This window comes from Ornithodoros turicata, chromosome 2, assembly GCF_037126465.1.
Source record: "Ornithodoros turicata isolate Travis chromosome 2, ASM3712646v1, whole genome shotgun sequence".
In the NCBI taxonomy this organism is placed as follows: Eukaryota; Metazoa; Arthropoda; class Arachnida; order Ixodida; family Argasidae; genus Ornithodoros; species Ornithodoros turicata.
Window position 1 is genome coordinate 114,851,068 of NC_088202.1, and position 27,597 is coordinate 114,878,664.

Here is a 27,597-nt window from a genome sequence, read left to right on the forward strand (position 1 = left end):
ATTTTGGCCAAAATGCCACGTGGCAGTGCTGCTTGCAGTTCTGCATGGAGAAAGAGAAAATAGAACGTGTGGTGACGGTGACTGAGGTTCAAAAATGAAAAAAGAGGCAGATCTCCGGAAAACTGTACCCGGTGGATATCCACAGGGCTGAATTTTCTCACATTCAAATTAGTGTTCTAAACATTTTTTGAACGTCTTCAAGACGGCCACAAACACGTCTTCAAGACTCGGGAAAGCGTCAACTTATCCGGGGATAGAAGACGTTATGTAGATCAGATTGAAGACGTCTCCTAGATGAAAATGTGGTTGTGGCGAGACCTTTCCTCGACGTTTACAAAACGTTTTGTGCTACTAGGGCAGCGACCCGCATCGAAAAAACAGTCGCTGGGAGTCGACTTTCGAGCACCTCGTGTTGAATCCTGGAATTTTAGAACTGCAGCCACTCCCACCAAGATACGGCTCTCTCGAGTTGCTCGAGTCCAATAAACGAACAGCAACCTTTATAAGGCGATGAAGCATACGTCGGCCATAGAGGTTGTGTTCGTTTATTCAACTTGCGCGACCGCGAGTCTGAGTCGTGACGTATGAGAGTCAACGCCATCGACTCCAGCGACCCGCATCGAGAAGAGAGTAACTAGGTGTGCTAGGGAGTCGACTCTCGGGCATCTCGAGCGTTGATTCTTCAAATTTTAGAACTGCAGTCACTGGCACGGGGATAGCGTCACGAGAGCCGCGCCGTTGTATTTACGCCCACCAAGAGCAGACTCTCGAGTTGCTAGAATCCAATAAACGAACACAACCGAAAATCATAAGCAAAGGTGTCTCCGAGTATACACAGAAACGCGATTCAGGGAATGGGCGCCGCGATTAGTGCTGCCATGCCGTGGTAATCACAGGAACTGTGCACGTGTGGACTGCAGTTTGCCAAGTCCCTTCATTTTTCCGTGTGTGTTTTCGTTCAGTTTCGTGTCCGTTCGTATTCATTTCGTGCCGGTTAATTTTATCCCGCTCGCGAACCGGTGTAGAACAGATATCGGACGGGTCAGCACTCCTCACGTGAACAGCTGTGCATATCGCATGCGGAAGCAAGCGATCTTCTTTTTTCCTTGATCTTTCGAACGTTGATACGCTATTCAGATGTTTACCAGATGACTAGTTATATGGAATGTTACGTTATCGTCAGTCATACTCATTAAACACGGCGGCCATCAGTATTCATCCCAATGGGAAGGGCGATCTGGCAGTCCACCCCTGTTGTGTCGTCGCTGGGAAGGCGGCTAAGGAGTGCACGGAGACCGGTGGTTTGAGAGTAACGCGCGCGTTACGTTTCCTGGACCCATGTCCGGCCCGAGCAATTTCTAGGCTACCCGGCCTGGCACAGTGAAGCGGGCTGTAAAAGTTGACCGTGGCTAGCAAAAAGTGTGGCTACACAGGTTCGAGCCCGACCTAGGACCAGCAATGTATGGACCCGTGCTCGGCCCAGGCCCGCAAAAAGGCAGGCAGGCAAGCAGGCCCCGCCCTGCCCAGTCCACGGGTCGGGCTGGGCTCAGGCTTTCGAGTAGGCCAGAGCCCGTGCAGTGCTCTAGTCTGAAGGTCCTCACAGCACCGGGGGGGGGGGCTGCCCCCAATTTCCAATACCCTTAGCAACAACACTTAGTAGAGCAACCACGAGAGTTGAGAGGCAGCCAACTTGCTTGCTTCCGTTCAGGTGTTGCCACGCTTACACCACCTCATGTGGAAGCGTCCTTACATAGTATATTATCCTGTTTGGCAGAAAGATTTCACAACTGAGGCAGCTTATGCAGCTGGTTTTTCTCGCAGTGCTCTTGTAGCCTTCCTCTAAGCATAATATCATGTGGTTTGCATTTAGTTTGACATGATTCTTCAAGACCACTTCGGAGATACTTCGAGGCAAAAATGGTCAGAGCAAAACCGATGATTGGGCAAACTGCATGCAATGCGTGGCTGCCTAGTCTTCGTTATCACCACCAGTCACCATGCAGCAATAAAGGAAAGAGAAACAAATCTATTAGTTTCATAGTTTCCAGCAGTCCTAGTTCAACACCAAGCACAGCAAGACACATGAAAAATGTTTCATATTAATGTACTTTATGCAATGATGCAAGTGCCTGCATACATGACTTTTAGTTCCATAGAACACAGAGGAATCCATAGGCTTTTGCAAGTGTCCAAGAGCTGAAAAGGACTTGTATGGGGGTATGCATTCTTAGTATACCAGCAGTATCGTTGGTTCCGAAAAAGTATCTACCTTGCGCTGATGTCAGAAAATGTAAGTACCGAGAAGTGATGTACGGGATGTGATCATCAATGCAAAGCTAATGAAAACGTTCAAGTACAATCAAACAGACAGCTTTTTGCGTACGCAAATATGTAAAAGCAGAACCTTTGTAGTCAAAACAGGAGCCCCTTTTTTCCTTTTTCAGTGCAGACAACACACTTCAGGATTACAGTCTGGACAAAAACAATGATAATGATGGCCATATGCCTGATGATGCTTGACACACAATTTGCCTTCTAGTACCACTACGTACCAAACAAAACAAAGATTTTTTTTGGAAGTACGCGCAAAGTTCACATCTCGAAAGAGTAAGTGGTGTCACCTTCAAGCTCAGACGTATGTTAATACGATGCAAGATGCATAGACTGCGGTGGCGTTAACTAGTTAGGAATCAGATTTATTTGGCCCATAGCGGCACTTTATGGCGTACTTGTGAGTTGCCCAAAATGCAGATCGGCAAGGTCTTCATGGTAGAGACGTGTGCGCCATAAGAGCCGCACTGAAAACAAGCGCGACAGCCAGGTAAACTTGCATTTGTGGAAATTTCTAAACTACCATGAGGAGACCAAGCAAATGTGAAGTGACTTTAATCGCAATGCCTATTTATGCAAGTTTCTATTTGAAAAGCGGATGGTGAACTTACAGAGGAGGAGCAGATTTCCATTTCAATGTACAATACCTGTGGCCTGTGAAATTTGATTTACACAGCCTTTCATGGCAACAGCTAGATATGCACCTCACACATCGTAACTCACTTGTATGGATTCATATCTTTGCTTGAGTGAGACATATGAAAAAAAAAAAAAAAAAGACAAGGTAAATGACAATATGCTATGTACAAATATGATCTGATACCTTACTCTATGTGAACTAAAATATTTAGAAGTGTGATGCATTTCACATAACCCATACACAGGAGTATAACTGCACGGTGTTAAGAACCAGAATGAAGGAACAGTAACAGGCAGGTGACCCTTGCTGCAAGATTGCTACATTTTGAAATATGCATGACAATTAGTCTGGCCACATCCAGTTTTGTTCCCGGACAAAGTTTTGCGTACAGATTCACCGCTGCACAGAGACTAACAAATGTATCCACAGGTGGTCAAACAACACCTCGGTTTCAATAATGTAATGATCTAAGCAAATCAAGGGACCTAAAGGTGCATAACAAAGCAGATTTCTGGTGATGTCTGAATGAAAGATGCAACTCATGTGCTATGAACCCATTTGAAAACAACCCCCAACCTGTCAAAGTGAATTGCAAAACCTAAAAAAAAAAGTGTTCTACGAGGTACATCAACATATCTGTTTGGACACAAAAATGCAGCTGCTTGGCCAGCCTGAGCAGGAAGAATGTAGTTCTCATCATAGAGAACCCACGCACGTTGTGTGAATGATCTCAATGGAAATACACATACAATGGCAAAAATTAGCCCGTCACACTTCAGAGCACAAGCTCGAATTCATCTGCTTCGATGGGCTTTGAGACCCACACTCCGAGTCCAGCAGTGCTGAAGGCCTCTGCCACACTCTTCTTTGCTTTCTGGTAGAGCTCAGCCGCATGTTTTGCATCTGAGTACAGCCTTGGAGGCTTTGTAGGATCCTGGGCGAGAATAGACGGCACATTACCATAGAGCTTGAGAAACCTCTCAAAAAGGGTTCGCTTGGAAAGTCTTGAAACAAGGCCATCTTCCAGCTTCCCCGTCGTGGCATTTACCACCTCAGGCCCATCGCAGCCCTCCGTCCAGTTGATGCTGAAGTTTGGTGATTTGTTCACCTGGACACAAAACAATTTATATAACCGTTCACCCGTTATCTATGGCTATGATGCACAGAAGTGCACGATAAAATCAGTGAGGGAACTAGAGTTTCTGCAACAAGGCCTCAACTGTTGTGAGTTGTACGTGTGTTCAAAAGGTATGGTGTTTCATACAGTAAGACGACACTCCACGTTAGTACTCCAGTGGAAAAGATTGTTAGCACAGATGCAGTGACATTTCTCGAGACACTTGAGGGACGACAATGGACGAACATGAAGCAACAGGACAAGTCTCATGAGAATTGGCTATCAGACTTGTCCTCCTGCTTCATGTTCGTCCGTTATCATCCCCAAATCTCAATTAACGTTACCGATGGTTTCCACAGAATTTTGGAACAAAAATTCAAGGGTCTCTAAAGGACTCAGCCGCCATTTTGCCTGGGATGTAAAACACAGTTTTCACAAGAATACTTACAAGATACAGGTATCACACGAGACAATACATGGGGACTGCACAATAGTGATCCATTATGTTCACAAATGTGACTGATGACTCCTGAACGTTAGGATAGAAAACGTGGATGAATACAGTGCAGGGCGCCATTAATTTCTTGCACTTCTGGTTTCCGCCGCTGATTCCTATTGCAACGAGTGCTAACACCTGTGGTTTCGAAACTAGAGATGGGGCATTATTAAAACTTTTGAATACGAATCGGATAGTTTACTCTTCAAATAGTTCTGGAATATTCCGCGGCACCTCTACGACTCCGTTGGTGCACTTCGGCCCAATCGCTATCGTCATCTCATCATCGTGGGTGTGTGCGTGCATTTGACAGGAAAGTCTTGCACTCCTGCATGGTAGTTCATATGGAGGATGCCTGAAGAGTGACGAGCAGAAAGGAGAAGTGCCTTACGGAAGTAGCACTTTGACTACCCCAAAACCGCCGTAACATGTCAAACGTGTGGCGCAACACTACGCACGCCGAAGGGTTAAACGTCAGGTCCCATTAGCCACTTGAAGCGGCACAGATCGGCTTTCAACATTTATCAGAAAGAGAAGGAAGAGTACAAAGACACAAATCCGCGAAAGATAACTGACATGATGCAGCACAAAGATCGACTGCCCGTGACTGAGAGAGGCACTGGATGCTAAAGTTGTGCGAATGGTTGCAATCGACTTGCAGCCGTTCGCTGTTGTGGAAGATCGGGGATTCCGTGATCTAATGGCTGAAGCTGCCCCAGGATACACACTGCCTTAAAGAAGAACCCTTCTGTTTGGTGCAATACCGAGGCTTTACAGCGACATGACAACATGAAGTGTGTCGTGATGCATTCCTATCTAAGTCCACAAGCACAGTTCTGCTACATATACTGGGTGTTTTTCTAGGCGATACAGATTTTTCATAAAAAAACTATAAGGGCTATAGACATGCTGTTTTCACTTCTATCATCTCTGGGCCGGCGGACGTTCTTGGCCATATGTTGCTCGACCGCCAAATGACTAATTACCTAAAAATCATTAATTAACTTTTTAATTATAAAAGCTACAAAGTGGTCCCAATAAGAACATCTGTTCCTTTCGGTGACCTGATATCTTAGCCGTTTTCAGAACAAAAATCCGTTCAGTAGATTGTCTGCAAAAAATTTGTGAAGGAACACCATTTTTTCTTTATTTTGTTCATTGCGCATCTTCGGAGACCTGTCTTTCCTTTGCAACACAAGAAAATGCAACACAAGATAAGGGCACTTCCGACAGCGTCACCCGATACATGTGTTTTTTTTTTGTTTCCGCAAGTTAAAGCTCATCTTCGACGCATGAGGCAGCACTGTGGTGGCATCTTCGACACATGAGGCTCCTTCACCATCTCACATTGGGGGTGAAGGAAAGACGCGTCTCCGAAGATGCGCATGAACAAAATAAAGAAAAAATGGTGTTCCTTCACAAATTTTTTGCAGACAATCTACTGAACGGATTTTTGTTCTGAAAACGGCTAAGATATCAGGTCACCGAAAGGGACAGATGTTCTTATTGGGAACACTTCATAGCTTTTATAATTAAAAAGTTAATTAATGATTTTTAGGTAATTAGTCATTTGGCGGTCGAGCAACATATGGCCAAGAACATCCGCCGGCCCAGAAATGATAGAAGTGAAAACAGCATGTCTATAGCCCTTATAGTTTTTTTATGAAAAAAGACCCTGTATATGTAACTGTGTATCTCCACTACATATTATTGTATTCCCTAATGTATACTACAGATCCCAATAAACGTACTCACAGCTTCTACAGCTGTATTTAGTAATAGAAGGAAATATTCATACCAGTATAATTTGTAAGAAAATGTAGTTTCGAAACTAGAGGATACACATTGCTGCAGAAAGCACTCGATCTTCAGACTCCAAACTTCAGACTGCCAACGTAATTCATCCCGGCAACATACGAGGGGCGTTCATAAAGTTCGTATTATCGTTGTCAAAAATTGGGAATAGCTGTACAGCACAGGTTGCAACAGAAGCGCATGTGCCTGTAGTTTCGGAACACGACACACATTCCGCGCTATAGTACCGCAAAACGCCACTAGGGCATCAAACGTCGCTCGGGAGCCGCTGGGTCATGCGGTTGCTCACACCCATGCAAAAACGGCTTCGAAAGGCAGCAGCCACAGAAATGTTGCAGCTGTGCGAGAGCGATCCTCACGACTTCTCTGTCTGGTCACTAGGGATGAGTGTTGGGTTCGCCACTATGATCCACAGACCAAAGCAAACAGCGGCAGCATGTGAGCTCACAGCCACCAGAAAAAGACCAAGACTGTCTTGTCGTTGGTGAGGGTGATTCAAAGCCAGGGTGTATACTAAACTGTAGCCTTCAAATTCCCTAACTTTTCCAGGTTTTGACTGACTATTTCAAGCGAATTCCCTGACCAAAACAAAAGGGAACTTGGTGCCTGCTGCTATGTTTTGATACAGGTCTCTAATAAAACAGATCATTTATTGAGTAGTAAGACTGCCCTATTTTTCTGCCCCTGAGCTTGTCTCTTGAGTGGTAACGTTGCTGCGGCGTGGCCACTTAACAACTCATCAGCACTCTCGATTCACAGCACATCATGACGGCATTTTTCTGCGATTTTACCCTGACTTCAACTGCCTTTTTGGCAAACTCCCTGACAATCCCCCGACTTTTCCAGTCGCATCAAATTTCCCCGATAATTCCGTTTTCCAGTTCGGTAGACAACCTGGAAGTGCGTTTTGTGACTGCTGTGCTATGCTGCTAACAGAATATGCCCACAGGGGCCTAACTGTTTCAGAAAAATATTATGGCGAGGTCCAGACGAAGGCATGCAAAGCACTGGGAGAAGCTCCCAAAGGGTGTTCGTCTGCTCCACGACAATGCGCGGGTGCATATTCTGCAATGGAAAACGTGCAACATGCGACCTCCTTGAGATTCTGCCTCATCCCCTGTATTCTCCCGGTCTTGAACCTATACTGACTTCCTCTTTCCATGTGTGAGAGGTCCACAGCCTAGGGTTGCCACCTTTCGGAGTGAAAAATACCGGCTGAGGGAGAGGAGGTGGAATAGAGGGAAAGGAGGAAAGGCTTGTGGGAGAGGAACGTTCTAGCTGGCTCGACACAACCACTGCTCTTGTCCCCTCCGAACACAAGACGTAATGAATAACAATGGTAATAATAATAACAATGAATAATCATAATAATGAATAACTAAGAAAACGACTGGTGACTGCAGAGTTAGGTCTGTGCTCCTGATTTATTCAAGCTGTAGTGGAATGTTGAAGGGAAAACCCCGTAAAAGCCCTTATGAAAGGTCTTGAGCCACAAATAACGACAAAAGGCTGCCGGTATCACCTTCTTACCGGCAACCAGCAGAGCGCGCAAATAACCGGCCGTGCCGGTATAACACCGGCCTGGTGGCAACCATACCACAGCCTAGAAAGCATTTCCAGGACTACAACGATGTGGACCAATTCCTGAGCACATGGAATGAGAAATTCTACAACAACGGTCTCCTCCAGCTCATTCATCGGTGGCAGAGGTGCGAGGCGTTGGGTGTAGCGTATGTGGAGAAAGATTAAACCTCCCTCTGACTTTCATTGCTTTCATCTCTGTTCCTCCGTGACAGTAATACAAACTTTGTGAACGCCCCTCGTAATGCACACGTCAAAGCCTGAAGTAGAGGAGCCTATTTTTTACTTTTTTGTTTATATTCTGACAGAAAAAGCCACGGATGAGCAGTAGCTGTTTGTCGATGGGCACACTGCAACAAGAATTAGCTGTACGAAATGTTCGAACTGCCATCAACAACTATTTGAATCGATTCGCAAGTGCAAAAAAATATTCTAAACTTATTCGCAGTGTGTCTGAAATACTCGTATTCAACTAGCATAGAAAATTTTGCTATTCGCTGAACTCTATTCGAAACTATAGTTTTACCAGCTCCCATGGCTTAGCGGTTAGAATGATCGCCAAGGATGCAGGATGATCTCGGACAGGCAGATGCTTTCCATGCGGGAAACCTGGTCATCTTTCAAGAACGTCGTGGGCGGAACGGCGGAGCTGTTATCCTGCGCCAATTCCCACGGCCAGCACCTTTCTCTACTGTACGGCATCCAGAGGACTGATTCTCCACAATGCCCCATAGAGTTCCCCGTTTCTGAACAGGCTAGGCCCAATTCGACCCAGCAGTTACTCAGCCGTACTATGACCTCACTAGCTTCAAGTCTTCGAAATACTCCGGGAAGTTCCTGGCTGCAAACTGCTACAGTGTGGACCTCTGGCCCAGTAGGCAGGAGGCAAATTCACATCCTCCGCGACACCGGCAGGCAGCAGACGTTTCGTCCGACGTGATCTTCTGCAGCAGCTATGTTGCGAAGTCAAGGGTGAAGAAAATTTATCCGCTGCGAACAGGTCACGTTGCACCTCGAATCCCTCATCAACCGTGACTCCGTTGTTGACTTAACAGCTCTTGACATCGCTGACCTTTGTCCCGTCGTCGCTCCCCCATTGGACGTCACGACACTCAGTGTGATGCAAGAGCGCAGCTTGCCTCTTGCCGACACATGTCAGACCGCAGAGATTGGAGTGCTGGTGGGAGCAGACTACTATTGGAAGGTAGTCACTGGCCACGTCGAACGCCTCGCTGCCGACCTCATAGCCGTAGAAACCGTCTTCGGATGGATTGTACAAAATGTCAGGGTTCCCTTCCCCGGGAAACGTCATCGTTCGTGTCTGTTTTCTTCCTCGCACACAAAGATCAGGATCACTTCGAAAGCATCGACCCGTCAGAGATGTGGCGTCTGGACGCCCTCGGCATTGCCGACCAAGTTCCCGGCGACAAAGACCCCTTAGCCTCACTTTGCTTCTCAAGTCAAGTAGAAAAGCGTAATGGCCGCTACGTGGTTCCACTTATGGTTAAAGGCCCTGGACTTCCCCCGAAGCAGACAACTGGGTAACGACGGAGCAGCGGCTCTTCGCGCAGTTACTGTGTTTTCTTTCGTCCACGCAGCTCTGCTCCCTGGATAAGATTCCGTCATTTGGGAATATTTTGACAAAGGTCATGCCGAACAGGTTGCGGATGTTTCGAGCCAAAACGAGAACGCCTACTACGTGCCCCCTCACACTGTGATCCGGAAAGACGCCGAAACTACGAAGCTCCGCGTCGTCTTCGATGCCTCGTCTCACTTCCCTTGCCAACCCTCTCTGAACAGTCTTCTCATGAAATGACCCAAGCTGAACGGTCTGCAGCACAGTCGTCCTCACTGCGGATATAAGGAAGGCGTATCTACAAATCAGTATTAGAGCGGATGATAGAACATCCACTTCCTATGGGTGCAGGACGTCGCCGCCCATGACAGCCCACAGATTGAGGACTGGCGCATGACTGGGGTCCCATTCGGCTGGCAACTGCTGGTGGCAACGTTATAACATCGTTTCTCTCCCGTGGCCTCTCGATATTCGACGACTGTCCCTCGGCTTCGATCCGGGTTTCATGTTGACGATTTGGTTGAGGGGTGCGCGTCAGAACCAGACGCCCTTCAAGCATATGGCGACACTATTGACATACTTAAAGAAGCCGGCGTGGACATACGATCGGTTCCTGTCGGACAAGGTTTCCTACGACAACGCTTCCGACAGCAACGAAACGATCAAGGTGCTGGGCTTGATGTGGGACCGGGACACAGATCGTCTCACCTTTTCGGTTAAATGAGCACTCAAGTTGTCTGCATCCCATCCTTCTACGAAATGCACAGTACCCAAGACATCTATGACCCGAATGGCTACCTGGCACTTTTTAGCATAACCGTTAAAGCACTCTTTCAAAATTTATGGTGCCAGTCGTTGCCATGGGACTCACGAGTTCATGACGGAAGATCGTGCCGTCTGGGAGAAATGGAAGGCTGAACTGTCAGACACCGATGCATTGCGTTGCCTCGTTGCGTCTTTCCGCAGGGCAACTCCCCCCTTGATGTGCATTGGTTCGCCAATGCTAGTCCCAAGGCCTACGACACCGCAGTCTACGTTCGCTGTCGACCCTCTAACGGAATCACTTGCACACAGTTGCTTTTAGCGAGAGCCCGTCTAGCCCCATTGAAAGAAGTCTCGCTACTGCGTCTCGAACTCCTCGCATGCCTGCTGTCCATGCGTCTTTACCTCCACGTCTCGACCGTAGAAGCCATAAAAGTTGCTCCCACACATATCTGGACGGACTTGAACGTCGCGCTTCCAATGGATTCAGTGCGACGCGACCACTCGCCTCTCCTTTATTAAGTCGACGGTGGCGAAAATCTTAACTTCCCCGACCCAAACAATGGCGGCACTGCAAAGGCAGAGACAACCCCGCAGACCTAGTGACCCACGGCATCTCTGCTAGATTAGCCTGCAGAACACCCTGTTGTGATGGCGTGGTCCTCCCTGGTTGTCTGCAGGTGATTTCAGCCCTCCTACTCTCCCAGACTCAAATGTCAACGACACCTGTAGGGTGGTGACCGTTGCACCAGAAGCTCTGGATACTGAAGTGGTCGTTCATCCAGTGTCAGCCCCGAAGAACTGGATGGACCACTCTGCCTACAGCACCTTCTCCCGCGTTCTACGCATTACAGCCTGGTGTGCCAGGTCCGTCCAGAACAGCAGTCCCCGCCAACCGTTTGTAGCGGGTGCACTTACGTCCGAAGAGCTTCGGGACGCCGAAGACATAAGGGTCTCACATGTGGAGAATAAAGCCTTTCGGCACGACATCTTAGCTCTCGGACACAGCAGCGTTGCAGCAACATCTTCGTCGACACGGGTTTTCCAGCAAACCACAAGACGTGTCCTATACTCATGCTTGACCTGCCGAATACCACAGGCACACCTTGCAACAGCCCCAGTGTCGCCCCCCCCCCCCCCCTCCGGCTCAGGAGCGTATAACGCCGAGCAAATCCTTTCACAGCTGTCGGCGTCGAATTTGCGGGACCGCTGCATATCACACATTGAACTTCTCCCAAGATGTTCGTTACCCTTTTCATGTGCTGTGTCACAAGGGCTGTCCACCTCAAACTTGTGTCCTCTATGAGCGTGCCCGATTTCCTGCTTGACTTCCGACGTTTCATCTCTAGGCGTGTGGTACCGTCCCTCATCTTTTTCATCAATGCTCGCACCTTTCACAAGTGTTCGTCCCTCCTCCACCTGGTTGGTGCAAGGGCTGTCCCAGACTTTGCCACCCAGCATCGCCTTGCCTGGCGATTCATCGTCGAGCGAGCTCCTTGGTAGGGAGGCTGGGGGAAACGACTCATACGAACTGTGAAGGAAGCCCTAAGACGCTGCCTTGGAAGAAGGCGCCTCACCTTTGAAGAGTTGACTACGACACTCTGTGAAGTAGAAGCAATCGTCAATTCCCGCCCACTCAGGCACATTGGAGCTGATCCCAGAGAGCTTGAGCCACTTACCCCATAGCATCTTCTGCTTGGGAAACGAGCAGTGGCTTTGCCTGATGAATTCGCTTCCAAGCCATCATGCTATAACGATGTGCGACTCGGTTTTCGATCTATTCGACAGGCAAGGTGGCAGTTCTGGAAGCACTGGACACGCGAATACCTGCTTCAGCTGCGGTCAGCTCACGCAACCGCCTCACCAGCAGCATCCGAGATGCAACTAAGGGAAGGCGACATTGTTCAAGTCCAAGAAGACAACGCCCGTCTGAAAGTAGGCTCCCGTGTCAAGTGTCGTACGAGGGTGTCGCTACAAGGGCGAGACGGCGTCATACGGGCATGCTCAACGAGTCGTCGGTCGTCCGACCTCTACAAAGGCTTTGTCGCCTCGAGTGCCCCAGGTCGCAGCGCGGGATGATGTTGCATAACTTAGAGGACGATGGGCCACCGGGTGCATGGGATCAAAATGAGTGTGCGGCTCCTGGCTGGGGTTTTGGGTAAGTGTTCACTTGTTGATTAAAGCTTGTTGGAGTTGGTCACCAGGAGCTTCAGTCCGTCTGGCTCATCTACGTAACACTGGGTAGATAGATAAGTCAGGCGCACAATAATATGTTACACTAGCAGTCTAGCACAGATAATTGATGAGTACTTCAAGTATGGTACTTTGCCTAGTGCCTTGTACTTTACGCTACTCTAGGTACAATTTGAGGTGAGGTTTGCTAGTCACTGTGTTGCGCGTTGATCAAACCGTATGAACACACAACACCAAAGGTACAGTGTGTAACGTGTGTGGCTCTTGCTCAAAATATTCTGAGCACTGTTCATTTTCATGATAGGTTTGGGCTGCAACGCTGCTCACACATTGCGACTGACTGTAAACAGGTATCATCAGTCTGATATACCCCAACAAAGATCACACCTATGAGTGCTTTTTGCTTTACCCGCTTGGCCACTGCAATGGACTAAAATAAATGAGCCTGTCACAATATCATCGCTACAGCAGCTACAGCTGGTACTATTGACCGATATGACATATGTGGTACAATTTGGTGTCCTATTCAGATACTTATATTCATTAAAGTCCGATAAGACTTAAGCTTACGTAGAGAACTTTAAATTTAATCAAAGGTAGAATGAGGGACAGAGAAAATGATGCTCTGTCAACCCTGGGTTTAACATAATAACAAATGCAAATAATGGAAAACGCCCAGGTGCACTGCTTTGACAACAACAAGTTAGCATGTTGTCTAATGTTGTCTAACACAATGTCGCAAACCACACTTCATTTCATTTTTAAGACACACACTTCGCGTCGCTTCGCCGTGATTACTTTCTTCCGCTAGAAGAACACGCTCAATCGGATTTCCTTTCTCGACATTTGCGGGAGCGAAATCACTTTCGACATCTTCAACTTTATTGATCGCGTAAAACATCCACAAAAGTTTTTGCCAAGGAAGTATGGCAAACGCCGCAGCACCACATGTATCCACATACTCCTTACACTTGGGAGAGTTGATGAAAGTCACCACACGCGGCTCTGTCGGCAGCGAACTGGCGCACCCGCTAGACGAGCCAAATAGGCCTGTACTGCACTCATAGTTTTCTGACTGCTTCTAACACTGATCTCAATTATGTCCCGGTACACAATATCAAGGTTTAACATGCATTTTGCCTATTCAGACACAAGTAGAGCCTGAAGTTTTCTTCGGGAAATATTTTTTTCTAAATTTGGGGGGTAAAAATCGGGTAAATAAACATGAGCTCTAAATTCGTGAGAACTCAGGTGAAAAAACTTCCAGTATGCTAAATTCGGGGAGAAATCTGGCTCAGTTACGCAAAACTAACTGTACTGGTTTGGTACAAACGGTGATGTAACTGCATTCGCTGCCAAACAAGTTGGTATGCATTCCTACAGACGTCTCAGTGAGGGCAATTTGCTGGGTAAGAATCGGGATTCACCCTAAAGAGGCAACCCAGTGGTGGAACAGACGGATTGCTGTTCGTAGCAGCTCTTGTAGCGGGAAAAATGTGGTTTTGTAGCAGGTTTCATCACTTTTGGAGCAGAGCATACAGAGCCCTAATTCTGTTGCAAAGAGGAGAACGACGATGGTGGTTCTACACTCTAAAAACAGAACTTCACTGCATAGCACGCTGTGCGCCAACCATTGCCACGAATGATAGGGTTATCGCTTCTGATTCGAAGAGAGAGGTGGGCATAGGCCTTTTTGTGGCAATTTGGATACAGTCGCCGTCCGATTTTTCGGACTCGGCGGGGATCGCGCAAAAGTCCCAATAATCGAGCAGTCCGAAAGAACGAATTTCGCTTCAAAATAAACTTTACTAAGCCATAGTAGGCTGGAAAAATTTCTCGATGCTTTCCTAACGCGCTTCCAGCTCTGCCTGATAACATCAGCTTCTATTTCCCGAACCGACACCTGCAAGTCGGCTTCACATAACGCATGCGTGCTTTAGGTGAAGCTCGCATTACAGCGCTGTCGCGCGACTCGCGGGCGGACGGCACGTGCTGGGCCGTTGGCCAAGAACGATGACGCAAAACGTTAGGACAGACCTCTTCTACTCAGAGGAATGGAAAATGAACGATCATCACTGCCTATTTTGTTGCTTTAATATTTTACTTGGTTGATTTCTTTTGATACGAGTTTCGGACGATACCAATATTTTTCGTCACCCCAAGAGAGAAATTCGCTGGTCGGGCAAAGAGAGTCCGAAATATCGAGCGACGGGGCTGCACGGAGTCCGAAATTTTGGATGTTCTTCGATGTTCTTGATCAACTCTATGGGACCCGCGGCCGTTCCGCGAACGAGTGCGAATAATCAAGCGTGTCCGAAAAATCGAGGTCCGAAAAATCGGTCGGCGACTGTATATGAAAACTGCCACAAAAGGGCGTACGCCCCCCTCTCTCTTCGAATCAGAAGCGATAACCCTATCATTCTTGGCAACGGTTAGCACACAGCGTGCTATGCAGTGAAGTTCTGTTTTTAGAGCTTACTGGCGCCATCCCGGAGCGGTATATAGACGTCGTGACAGGCACCCGTGTAGAGGACTACCATCTCTACAAGTATATAATGCTGTTAGAAGCCAATCTCGCTTGCCCTGAAACACAAGTCTGGAGTATTGCTTCTCTTCAGGTGTCAACTCGACTTCTGTGCCAGCACCGATCACTATGCTTTCTTTCCAGTTTTCTGACAGGTTTATGCCAATGGGCTTCAATGCCACACCAGACTTGGCTCAGTAAGCTTCTGCACACAAAAAACAAACAAACAAAACGAAACAACAATGCAGGATCAGTTTTAGCGGGTTTCTATTTGGGAGAAAAGCATGTGCAGCAGAAGCTCAGTCCGCCAGAACACACTCGGGAATCCCACAAAAACGTCAGCACAATTGCACAGAAAAAGCACCTTGGCCATGAACTTCTTTTCAATAAGGGACTGTCTCAGACGATTGAATAGCACACCAGATAAGAGACCTCCTGTCACTAATACTAATACACACTACTACTGCTACTAATACTGATTTGACTGCTGGAAACGGCTGGATCAAGAGCCGGACCAAGTGTCAGCCAGTGCAAAATCACGTGGCAAAGAAAGACGATTTGAGGTACACCAAATGCATTTTGACTGAACTTAAAACGTTCGCTCTGCGACGTTAAGTTCTCGAAGTAGTGATAGCAATCGAGGAGGGCAGCTTCCACATGGCTAGATGCGGCAAGTCCAGGATCGAAACGCCTTACGCAAAGAGCAAGAAGAGCGGGATTCAGTAGTTCTTTGAGTTCAGCCGCTTCAGGATGAAACAGGTACGACGTCCTACACACAAAAACAACAACAACAGACAAAAAAACATATATACGGAAACAGACCACCTTCAGGCTGTTCCACTGAACCACTGTACCATGTTCAGCCACTTCATCTTAGAGCGGTATTCGCACTGAAGGTTACTTTACTTTCGCCCTGAATCTTTCGTGTTATTATATTGAGGTTCAAAGCGACTAGCGAAATTGGAATGTAGTTTCCATCATCGGGCCATGGCGCACTTAGACGAGCTTCGTCTAGAATCCTTATTATAAGCAACGCAGCCTTGCTGGAACCTCGCGCAGATGCAGCGTTCGCCCAAACTTCGTTTTGTTCTGGCCTGCGCGAGTTGAAACCGCCAAAAGTCTAGTTTAGGAAATAGCTTGAATCCTAAGAGCAGTTTTATGCAAATGGAACTGCCTGAGATGCAATGCAAGTTACGAATGCGATTGCGTGTGCTGGCTCGGGAATCCGAAAAGGCGTGAGCAGTTTCGTTGAGCTCACACGCGACACAAGACCCAATGGCGATATCCAGTTGTAACACATCAGTGCTCTTACCTCTCATTTTTGATAGGGACTTCACGGCCAGCTGCGATTTACTGATGACATTGAACATGACCTACTAGATTATAGCGACCATGTCATAGGCACTCCTTCCCAGCACTGCATTTAGAGGCAGAGGTGGCGCTACTCAGCGGCACAGTTATTGCTTCCTCAATGTCTGCAATACTTTGTACCTTAGTACTTTTGTACAAGTGGTGGATGTCTCACAAGAGATGCTTCTTTCTAGAGCATTTCATAGTATTCGAAAGTATTGTACGCGTTTTCATAGGAGCTGCTGCTGTCATCTGCTACAGTACCCGTACGTCCGCTTCTGGGCGTTCAAAATTCAAATATCCATTGTCCAATCACGATGTAGACGTCATGGGTCGATGTGTAGCACTCCTAGCGGATCGTGCCGACGGGCTCCTCATAGGGGTTGCCGATTATGACATGGTCATTATAATACAGTACGTCGTGGTTGGACGTGAGCATCATGCTGCGGCGGCATGCGAGATACACCGGAGCACCGCCACGGTAAAAGAAACATTATTACAATTTTCAGTTTCTTTGTCGTTCCCCACTTTCAGAGTTCATTTTTGGAGCAGACTTGGCGCAATTCTTCGACAAACCAGCTATTTGTAGCAGCATGTAGCAGGATTCGGGCATTGGCGCAGTTTGGCGCAGCAGTTCCACCACTGGGCAACCCTTAAATTCGGGGTGCAAATTCGGGGAAGAATCGGGTTAAACCCTAAAACTTCAGGCTCAAGTCATTAGCTATAGCGCACGGCAAAATTGCTTACCTGCCGAGACTCTGGGCTACTCTTGGCACCCAGCTTGGGCTTGTGGAGCCGAAAGAAGGGATCACAGCCTTCGGGCAGAGTCAGACGACTCTCCAACCGTCCCCACATGGCACGCTGCATGTGACCTGGATGATACAGTGACCCCAGAATGACACTTTCCAGGTAAATGGGCTCCACAAACTGAGACAACAGAGCTCCTTGCAGGCCCAACACGTTCCAGCGTGCCATCTTGTCCGAACAAGACATGGTCAGCAGACGCTGCTGCCCGTGCAGAACACCGTCCCACGTCTGAAGTACTGGGGTCGACTTAAGTGGGATGGTGCCTTCACCGGCCTCAATCTTGGTACGCAAGAGACCTCGTACGCGGCGGTTAGGGTGGCGATCCGCTGGGAGAGGTTCGGGGCTGCTCTGCAACTCGTGGGGAGAGAAAATTCGGCCGTCCCCACAAGGAGATGTGCTGATGTACAAGTGAAATCTGAAATTTAAAAATCTCATTACAAGCTGTCTACGGCATCTGTCCTGACACAAACTGTCACATGAAAGCACTTTTGGAATCCCCCCTTTTCTTTTATCTCTGCCGACATATTTCCGTGTCTGTGTGTGTGCTCTACCCTGCTCCCTGTGTGGAGAATATTTTACGATGAGTACACATTTTGAACACATTGCAAAAATGCAAGATGGGATATAAATTGCCTCAACTTTATAGAAGGGTAGTGATCTGATTGATCTTTTTCATTGTGCAGAAATTATTGGTGCGTAAAAACCAGTGTTGGGGTAACTTGTTACGGTAACTAAGCTATTTTCTTCCGCAGCCTTTAACTTCAGTCGTTGCTTTTGAACTGCAGTTCTAAAGCAACTTGTTCCTTTTTTAGCAAAGTTTTTCAAGGTAACTTGGGGTTAAGTTGCAAGTTCCTTTTGTTCAATTCTGGTCTACAAACATCGCAAGCTGCATCTTCCCTCTCTAATGAGATGGCAGCACGTGCACAGCGGTTGTACGGGCATGGCGCGGTGAACGCTACAAATTCTGTTTTGGCCGTACATTAGGAGACCGAGGTGACATCCATCACAGCGATGAGCAGTGTATTTATAATGACAGAGGGCACTGTTTAGCAAGATTAGAACTTGGTGCGGTTCTACGGAATGTGCATAGAGGACAACTCAATGAACCTAAACTTTCAACGCCTGTTTTATGCGTCGTTGAAGAACCCTGTTACAAGACCAAATCATCAAATGCCTCCCTAAAGAAGTACATTAAGGCATGCTTCTTTCGTCATATCAAATATTGGCATAGTTTTCGTATACCAAAGCCATTATCAAACTCCTTGCACCAGCCATTGTGAGATCAAGATCTGAATTAATTATTGAAAGGTCAAGAACTAAAAAGTGTGGTAACGAGTAACTTGAAAGTAACTCGTTACTTTTTCAAAGTGCCTTAGGAACTTTGAATTCATTTTCATTTCCTATAAATTTCTTAGTTCCAGTTTTTGCACAATAATTTTGCTTTTACATGTTCCTCGCAAGAGTGCCGCAGCTCCAGGTGCAGCACGAAGATTTATCAACTATCACTAACCACAAGACTGAAACACTGACTTAGGATCCTGAGAGACATTTAGTCAGAACACTATTAACAATCCTGCGTGCTAAGCAGTCTCGGCTCAAACGTGTGAAAGCAGAAAACCAAATAATTCAAACAAGAAGTCCAATGAAGGGAAGGCATTCATGTTCCAGGGATTAGGCCCACACCTCATGGCACAGCAGTAGGAAAGCATCGCTGACTGCTCCGCAGGAAGCTTCTACTTACTTGATACCAGGCTTGACCCTGAATCCACACTGATCCTCACGTGGCTCCAGAACAGTCTCTGAACCACGGCCTTGCTGCCACAGTTCCAATTGAGAAAAGAGGAAATCCTTGAAGCACCTCCGCGAGACCACTTCGGCGTGGCAATCATGCAGCACAAACCCATTCATACTGATGTACTCTCCATTGATGCATTTTGTACCCGTAGCCACAGCCACGACTCGTACTTCTTCCGTACCCTCCGTTGTCATGGCAATACCTGCCAGCACTTTCCACTTAGCACTATCGGCACTGTCGGCCATCACTTTCAGCAACCACTCGTTCACCTTCCCGCTGAGACGATCAGAGAGTTCTTGCGGCAGGGAATTGACAGCTGGGTCGCCGAACTGTGCCACAGAACCAGGACCTGCCATGATGTTGTAGAGCTTGAGGAGAGCAGCTCTGGCTGCGGCCGCCTTGGCTAGGCGTTTGTTGGAACCGCATCCTTCGTATGTCTCCCCACTGGCAACAGTCACAGACATCGTGAAACGCTGGGTCGGAATGGTAGCATTTTCCGACACCAATGTGTACTCTAAGCCGGGTTGTAACTCGTTAAGCAGCATCACTGGGTTCTTCTTATCTGCCTCTTCCGCTGCACGTGCCGCTGCCTTTTTGGCGTTGCTGTTCTCATCCTCAGCTGAGAACTGTTTCAACTGGTCCTTATGAAACTCGGTCACAGCTCCAGAAGCAAATTTGTTGAAGGTGCTGAGGCTGTCATCTGCACCCATGTCATCACTGGTGAAGTCTCCAACAGACTTTACATTACGACTCATGGCCCAGTACGCTTCGGGAACGTTACGAAACTGCACGAAAGACTGTAGGGCTGCTTGTGCTGCTGCGTGCTTTGCCAGCTGCTTGGACTGGCCCCGGCCAACAAACTTCTGTCCGTCAACTTCAACAGAGACCATGAAGCTGGGCTGGTGTGGTGGGCCTTCCTGGGACTCGACAGAGTACTTGAGGCCTGGTTTCAGTTCGTTCAGCTGCATGAGTGCATTTTTTGGCAGCACCATCTTTGGTTGAGCAGACTTAGACCTCTTTTTGCGATTTCCTCCCTGGCCAGACTGACGGCGTTTGACCCCAGTTTTGGCGTTCTCGTCTCCTTCAGTTTTGCCATTGGTTTGCTGCCCAGATGCTGGAAAGTCAGACAAAAGTGTCAGAAGCACATTTTAACACACACAAAAAAAGCAAAGGATGTGAGCTGTCCAAACATGTTGTGAAAACAGATTTGGGATGCAATGGCATTGGGTAACGGCACTAAAAGTGACTACTGTCACATGTTGCTGATAGAAGCACTGCAGTGTACTAAGGCGAGCGGAAAGACATTCTTTTATGATTGCATAATGTTAAATATGCTTTGCTCACTGTTCACTGCATTGTTGACCATTTATTGTCAATAACGAATATTCATATCTTTTGTATTGTACATGTTGCTCAATTTTGTTACTATTTTATTGCACTCAACAGCTATATTAAACTTTTCCACACCTCCTGCACTGTAGAATATAAACAGCCTGCACTGCTAAAAAAAATGCAATCTTGTATCCACGGAGAATACAGCCCGAGCTTAGGCAGCAACCAAACAAGGACGACACAGACGACAGCTTAAAATGTGCCACGCAAGAGGCACAAGAGGTATATATTCAAACTCAACAGCTCAAAATATGGATTTCGCCCACCAGCAGGCCTGTGTGTATGCATCCTCTCCAACTCTGTGGCATTCTTTTCACATGTGTAGGTGTTTCATGCTCACTGCTACATAGCTCTAGAAGCGCCAAGCCGACTGAGACGAACACGTACACACAGAGAACAGAACACCACATAAACATGATGGGAATTCATGTTCTGAGGCTTGAACACATAGAAAGGGCAAATACATACAAAGCCTCAAGTGCTTAAGAAATTAATGATGAAAGAAGAAAGTAACTCAAATCCTATAGCTGGCTAACCTTTTCAGTGGCTTCCTGCCTTTCTGCAAATCTGTTTGTACCTGTTGTTAACGTTTTACTAAATGTAGCATTATAACCACAGGTTCCCATGTATTCAGATGAAGCTACTGCTTATCAGCAATTAGGAAGGCTTGCCATAGCTCTGTTTCTACCTGTTGTTAACATTTTACACTAAATGTAGCATTACAACTGCAGGTTCTCGTGTGTTCAGATAAAGTTCCGTTAGTTGTTGCAAATCTGTAGAATTGTCCATCTAATCTAGTGTTCAGACACCTTTCACTTTAGCCTATGTAGGTTTTATAACACGATAAGGGTATTTCTGAAACGCATTGGGTGCTGCAGGGGACAAACTTTTTTGTGTGTTTAATGTCGCAAGTCAGGGTTTCTGCCATGCCATTCGCCAGTCTAATGATGGGCTTTCGTATAAGATCTCCTCTTTAGACAACTTGCACTTTGTACGTTTGTGCCAATTTCTTTCGCCTATGGCAACTGCCCCTTTGTACCATTCTGTACGCCCATTTGTACTGAAGGTTCGTGCCCTTCCCCCACTTGTTTCAGTAGACTGACGGGCACACATAAGGCCTTAAAATGCTAAGGCCGTAAACAAAATCAGAGTTTGGGGTCATGCCAGACAGAAGTGATGAGGCCTTCGGGGACAGATGGCGATACAAAGATAACAGAGTTCCCCAAACTCCATATCCAAACTGCCTACTCTCGAAAGCAGAAAAGAACGGGATACTCTCGACAACAGACACAATCGCCCTAGCACGCTTGTTGACGTGCCGGCGAAACTGAACTTCGCTGCGAACTATTTAGCAATGAGCTCCAAATTTTCACAAATAAGAAAGAAAGGGTTCATGGACGGAGGCTAGGACAAGGGCATTTATGCGCATATCAGAAGAAAATGTCAGAAATCGCGGTGCTAAAAATATGATCAACGACGCTGCTTACCAGCAGATTGACGATGTGTCGCAAATATCGCAATGTTGCAAATATAAGCTAAAAAATGAAGCAGCAGGTACAAGGAGAGATAAAAAACTTGACTCAAAAGTGCAACCAAGCAACACAAATTGTCATTGTGACATATATTGTACTTGTATTGTCATTGTAGACCAATCAATGCCATTGTGATAAACCTCTTCACCACCGCAACAGCCAAGATGCTGTAGCAAGGAAATAAACACAATACGTGAGGGTTCGTGCGGGAGCAGCGTTTTACTCTGTTACGATCAGCTGGATCAGCTGCTGTCGAACAGCTGATGGTCAGATGTGCGAGAGCGCGAGCTTCCAGCTGATGACGACAGAGGCATCAGCTGGAGGCTGCTGCCTCAGCTGCTGATAGGCTGTTATGCGTTAGTTATGGTCTTTCCTAATGTCTATAATGTTTACGGCCTTAAGTTGTGCCATCTGACTAGGGTATGAGGCATGCACTATGAAAAGTGATGAGGGTAACCTGACTTGTGGAACCTATTTAGCTGCATTTTAAAACTCTTGTCCATTTCATGAAAACAGGAATGAGTCAGGGCTGCTTTGATGGCTGCCTTGATGACTGTTTTTGCAACACCTCTTTTGACATTTTTTTTACTGACTTGAAAAAAAAAGGGAGAAAGAAGAAAATGGGGAAGGATAGGTTTCTCAGCCCTTTGTTGGTATTTCCAGCAAACATGTGTTCCCTTGTCTATCAACAGTAAATCTAAAAATTGTAGCTCTCCTCCATGTCTCTTCTCGATGGTGAACTTAAGATCCAAAGTGGCTTTAAAAAAAAAAGTGTCCGTCTTCTATGCCATACCTTCCTCGCATCCAGCCACAACAAAATAACCACTGGCATGTTTGAAAATTTTCTTGATAGGGAGGGATTGTTCTTTGAAGGGCATCCATTCCAGTCGATTTCTAAACTATGGTGTCATTTTATTACTCATTGATCACTGACCACGGTATCGAAAATCCCACGTGAAATTGTGGAGCAGTTCGATCGCTATTCGACGGGACACACGACAAAAGCACGTGTCGGATGTTGAAAGGATGCCAGAATTCCCTCTCTTGGAAAGGGCAAAAATGCCATTCTATATACCACCAATCAGAGCATGGCCTGGGAGCTCCATGGGTGTGGGGGTGGATCGGAGTTTCTTTGAAAAAAATCTATCTTTGCTCTCACATTTACAAGGCAACATGGTGATCACCAGCCAGTGGTGATCACATTTCTTGAGCGCTCCTGCAAATCAATCTGAGTCACCATGCAGCAATGGCACCATGCGTGCCTGCAGCTCTTTCCTGACCGCTTCGTCATTTTTCAGGCATCCTATGCCCCATTGTTTCAAACCTTGGTGTTCCAAGATCAAGTTTCGCATTCCAACTGACATCTCCACAATGCCCGGATTACGCTCGACCCGAGTTCGGCATCTTTTCAACACTGGTATTTAAACAATTTATGATTGTTCCTGTGTCACAGTTCCTGGTCGTATCACACTAGTACCTCAACGCAGCCTCCAGTGACGGTCGCTTTGACCGACCACCCCATGCGTTAACATTATCGTAATTTCACGCGTATAGGCCGCACCGCAGGTAAGCCTCAAGACCTGTTTTTAGGAACGTTTTGAAAATTTTCAGGCAGATAAGCCGCACTCGCAGATGGGCTGCAGGCAATTTGTGCAACCAAGGACACCATAGAGAAGGCTATAAACCCTGTGGTCCATACTCCGAGGTCGGCACGGTGTACATCAAAGGAGGTCAGTTCTAGTGTTCTACCAAGATCGGATTGTGCCCTTGTTGCGTGTTTTTCATGGATCCATGGGTCAGTGGCCTTCCAGAATACATTAATCATTGTCACCACTTTCGTTAAAGTTGCTTGGGGGAAGGCACCAGGAAGGTCAGTCTACACAAACGTGGACGTGCCCCTGTTACGCAGGGCAGTAGTGCTCCAGAGACACTGTCGGCCCTTTCGTTAACACTGGCGTATGGGGAAAATACCAGGGAAAAATAGTCTTGAGATAAGCCGCAGAGTGCCCGTGACGAAAAAAAATCGCACATAAGCCGCGGCTAATACACGTGATATTACGGTACATGAGTGCATCTGAAGATCCCATACTGCGCTTTCTACAGGGCTCACACTGATCTTTCGGGGTAATATCCCCAGGTAATATCCCCAATGATTCTTTCACGCTACATACAGAAGAGGTTACTAGATACGAAGGTGGATCAAAAAAGTAATGCCTCCTTGTGTGAAATTTTTCATGTACTAGAGCGACTGTGAATGTTTATGTACAATGTTATAGAGGTGTCTTTGGCCTACAAATGTTCCCTCATGGTAATGCAAGACCACACACATAATTTTTCACAACTCAAGCAACTGCCAAAATGGGGTGGTCCATTGTACCTCATCCACCGTACAGCCTGATTTGGCACCTTCGGACTTCTACCTGTTTAGGACTATGAAGGACAGCTTGAGTGGTTTCAAATTTGATGACTTGGATGAAGTGAAATCAGCTGTAAAGGCATGGGTCAGTAATCAAACTCCAGAATTTTTCCAAAACAAATTTGATACTTGGGTTTGACGGTGGCGTAAGTGCACTGAAGGTAACGGTGACTATGTTGAACAATAGGTTTGTGTACAGGAGACATCAGGCTATAATATATGTAAGTTTTGCGTGGCTCTGTTCATTAATAATAAAGTTGCAGTGACTGAGAAGGCATTACTTTTTGACCCACCCTCATATAATTACAAAATATCTAGGTAAAAAATCTGTTACAAATGTTTATATTGCGCGCGATGTCCAGTGACGATAGCCTTCATGAGTTTGCCACAATGCTTGAAATGTGAGAGAGAATGGGAAGAGCATGATTGGTTGTCCATCCCCCTTGTACTTGAGGCACTCCAGTTCATTAAAACGTCTTGCTGTCATGGTTTAGCGGAAGCATATCTGACCAGAAATCAGAGGGCCCAGGTTCGAATCCTGCCGTCAGCACCCTTTTCCCAAGTTGTTCGATTTCATTGATTCTGGGCGTTGGAGACTTGCGTGATAGTGTCGTCCATGTTTGTAGCCCGCATCGGCTAATTTCTCGTGGTTTACAACCTATATTTGGTCTGGTGGGTGAACGCATTTATGTGAAGTGGCTGATTTACGAAGCAGATGGAGAGAAGACTCGGAACCGTGGCGTTGTTCATTAAATGACAGTTATCACGAAGAAATACTCCTAGAATTCAAGGGTTTTCATGGGCAGCTCCAAATTCAGGGGCTTCCAGGACCTTGAGATATGGACTTTCAGATTCAAGGGTTTTCAAGAGTTTCAAGGCCCTGTACAAGCCCTGTGTCTAGGCTCTCAGGTGGTATTCAGGGCACGTATTATGAGGGATACATTCTTCAGGAAATAATAATGATTATAATAATTTAAGGGAGTTCCACACAGTCCGAAAAAAAAAACACTGCTACTGTTGTATGCATCCGATACAGTCCAAGACTGGCAGGCTATGAACTTTGAGTTGACACAAGCATTCTAGACCCAACATTGCCTGCGTTTTCAGTAGGTGGTGCATGAGTCACCTCCAGCGTTGGCACGGTCGTCACAGGCCAACTGGTCATAGGTGAACTCGTCACAGGGCATCTCGTACGAGAAACTGCCATCACTCCGGAATAATCATCACAGTGAACCTGCCACCTGCTCACCGCACTGCACTCCCCAACGTGTGAAATAATAAAAGGCCCTTTTGACCTTGGTCAGTCTCGACGGGTGCATATTCTACATGAACTGGCCCACTCCCCAACGTGTGAAATACGTAAAAGGCTCTCCTGACCTAACCTTGGTCAGTCTCTCAACATTTGTCCGCACCCCAGCAACGGAGCCCCACGCTGAGTTTTCGTCACTTCCATGCTCTCCGTTCCCTTAGCAAAGACCTGAAATTTGTACAGTCAGCGGTCCTCGGAATCCGGGTTTGCGGAAGTGCGGGTCGGGCACTGGACTAATCCCTTTGGTAAAACACGGTGAAACGCATTCCCTTTGGAACGGGGTCAACCTAGCAACCAGTGTTCTGGTGACGAACCGCCCCCCTTGACAAGTGTTCCGGTGACAAAAGGACCTCGTACCAGAGGGCCGGTGTGACCAATTATCCTGTGACGAGTTTTCCGGTGACGAGTGGACCGGTTCCCCTAATGCTTCTGCTCATCGTTTTGTGACGTCTTCTGGCCTCAGTAATTAGTTTCGTGAAATATTCTTGCAGTAAAAACAAGAAAGTTTGTAAATGTAGCCTCATACCGCAGGCTACTCCCAATGATGTATTAATGACACCATTGCTAAGACACACTCAACAGATGTGGTGCATCAAGATTTCAGAGGAATATGCTACAATGCGAGGGCGTACAGTACCAATCTGTTCCAAATTACTGTTCCCAGCAAGAGACGAAAGTCTGTTAGAACTGCCATACATTTCCCAAAATCATGACTTCAAGGCAGTTGAGGATGTTTTGGCGTAGAGTCATCGCAAAATATAACATGCTGCAGGACATTGCACTTGACACAGCACTTCCACCCCTGTATGGTGCGGAACCTCCATGGGTGGTGAAGGGAAGTGCATGCAAATGCAAGCTTATTGCATCTGAATTTATTACTCTCTGCAGTTTTATTTTCCGCTATAATTTACTATTATAAATAGGCCACCACTCACAAAGTGATACTTTGAATTGCATGTCTTTGAAACGTCACTTTCTTTTTTTCTTCTTATTTCTAATGAGGATCGTTTGTAAGATTTTCGCTACAATCTACTATGGTGGAAGGCACGAGGAATACACTGCCAGCTGAAGCAGTATTTTGAAGCCAGTCACTTAACTGTTCGGTTACTGGGTATTCACGATTGGTAATAATTGGTAACTGACCAGCAAATGTAATAATACAAGCACTCCTCCGCTCGGCACCTCGGAGCCCCCGCGAGGCGACGCGCGAACCATGACGAGATCACGGTATCTGACGCTAGCAGCAACAATTCCCATGTGCTAAATGAACTGCAACACACAAATACATGCGCCAGCTTTGCCACGAACACATTCAACAGTTCGTGTGAAATTGTGCGGAATGGTGACGTCCGTGGCGAAAATAGTGAAACTTGCGCTATGTGCCACCGGCTTGGAAGGACTAAGCCTAACGCCGGCCAATTTTGTGTTTCGCTTAGCTGGTTTGTTATCGTTCTTGAAGCTCTATGTGCTCTATTTGCATTCTATTGTGAAACAAAAAGTGTCGTTCGCGGCAGCTGTAAGAGCACACATGTTTCCAAACAGGGATGTTTATTTTCTGCGCTTACCATTATCCGTGGACGATTTGTCTATCGCCATGGTTTCTTCCATCACTTTCCCAACTTCTGCTATCAAAGAAGCCTACCGTTGCCTGCGACTGCAGAAGGAATCGTGTTATTAATAACTTACGTTATTGCACGCGCTGGCGATTTTGACAGATAGTTTACGTAAAGTAAAGTCCACGACACTAACCAATTTTCTACAATCACCAGCGGTCCACAATCGCACGTTGTTGCCAGAGGCTGGTGGCCTGGTGGTGTTCTTCGGTCCTTCTCAATGCGCCCCAAATATTTAGGAACAATGTAAACGCAAACGTGGAATAGCCCTATTATTACGGCACAAAGAACACTGAGTTTTCTAAATGCGCATAAAATGGAGTTGTGAGCTTTTTCTATAAATATGAT

At 46.7% G+C, this 27,597-nt stretch overlaps 1 protein-coding gene across 2 annotated transcripts; it reads right to left on the bottom strand.

The window, feature by feature from the left end:
• Positions 1–2,088: 2,088 nt before the first annotated feature.
• On the bottom strand, positions 2,089–27,543 carry LOC135385964 (double-stranded RNA-specific editase 1-like). Of its 2 annotated transcripts, XM_064615617.1 has the most exons (5): positions 27,386–27,543; positions 27,202–27,290; positions 18,934–20,101; positions 17,133–17,607; positions 2,089–4,079 (listed from the first exon to the last, which is right to left on the bottom strand). In XM_064615617.1, the coding sequence occupies exons 2-5, from the start codon at positions 27,242–27,244 to the stop codon at positions 3,747–3,749; spliced, it is 2,019 nt and encodes a 672-aa protein (XP_064471687.1). In that variant the 5' UTR covers positions 27,245–27,290; positions 27,386–27,543; the 3' UTR covers positions 2,089–3,746. The 2 variants fall into 2 exon arrangements, with proteins under 2 accessions (XP_064471687.1, XP_064471688.1); XM_064615618.1 differs by lacking the exon at positions 27,386–27,543 and having other exon boundaries at positions 27,202–27,379.
• Between the last annotated feature and the right edge of the window lie 54 nt (positions 27,544–27,597).

What these genes read in the sequence shown, in the direction of transcription:
- LOC135385964 (XM_064615617.1), bottom strand. Translation starts at nt 27,244, where the DNA reads ATGGAAGAAACCATGGCGATAGACAAATCGTCCACGGATAATG. An exon ending in AGGGTCAAGCCTGGTATCAA is followed by an intron (nt 17,608 to 18,933) that starts GTAAGTAGAAGC and finishes TTTAAATTTCAG; the next exon opens with ATTTCACTTGTACATCAGCA. An exon ending in GTAGCCCAGAGTCTCGGCAG is followed by an intron (nt 4,080 to 17,132) that starts GTAAGCAATTTT and finishes TTTTGTGTCCAG; the next exon opens with GTGAACAAATCACCAAACTT.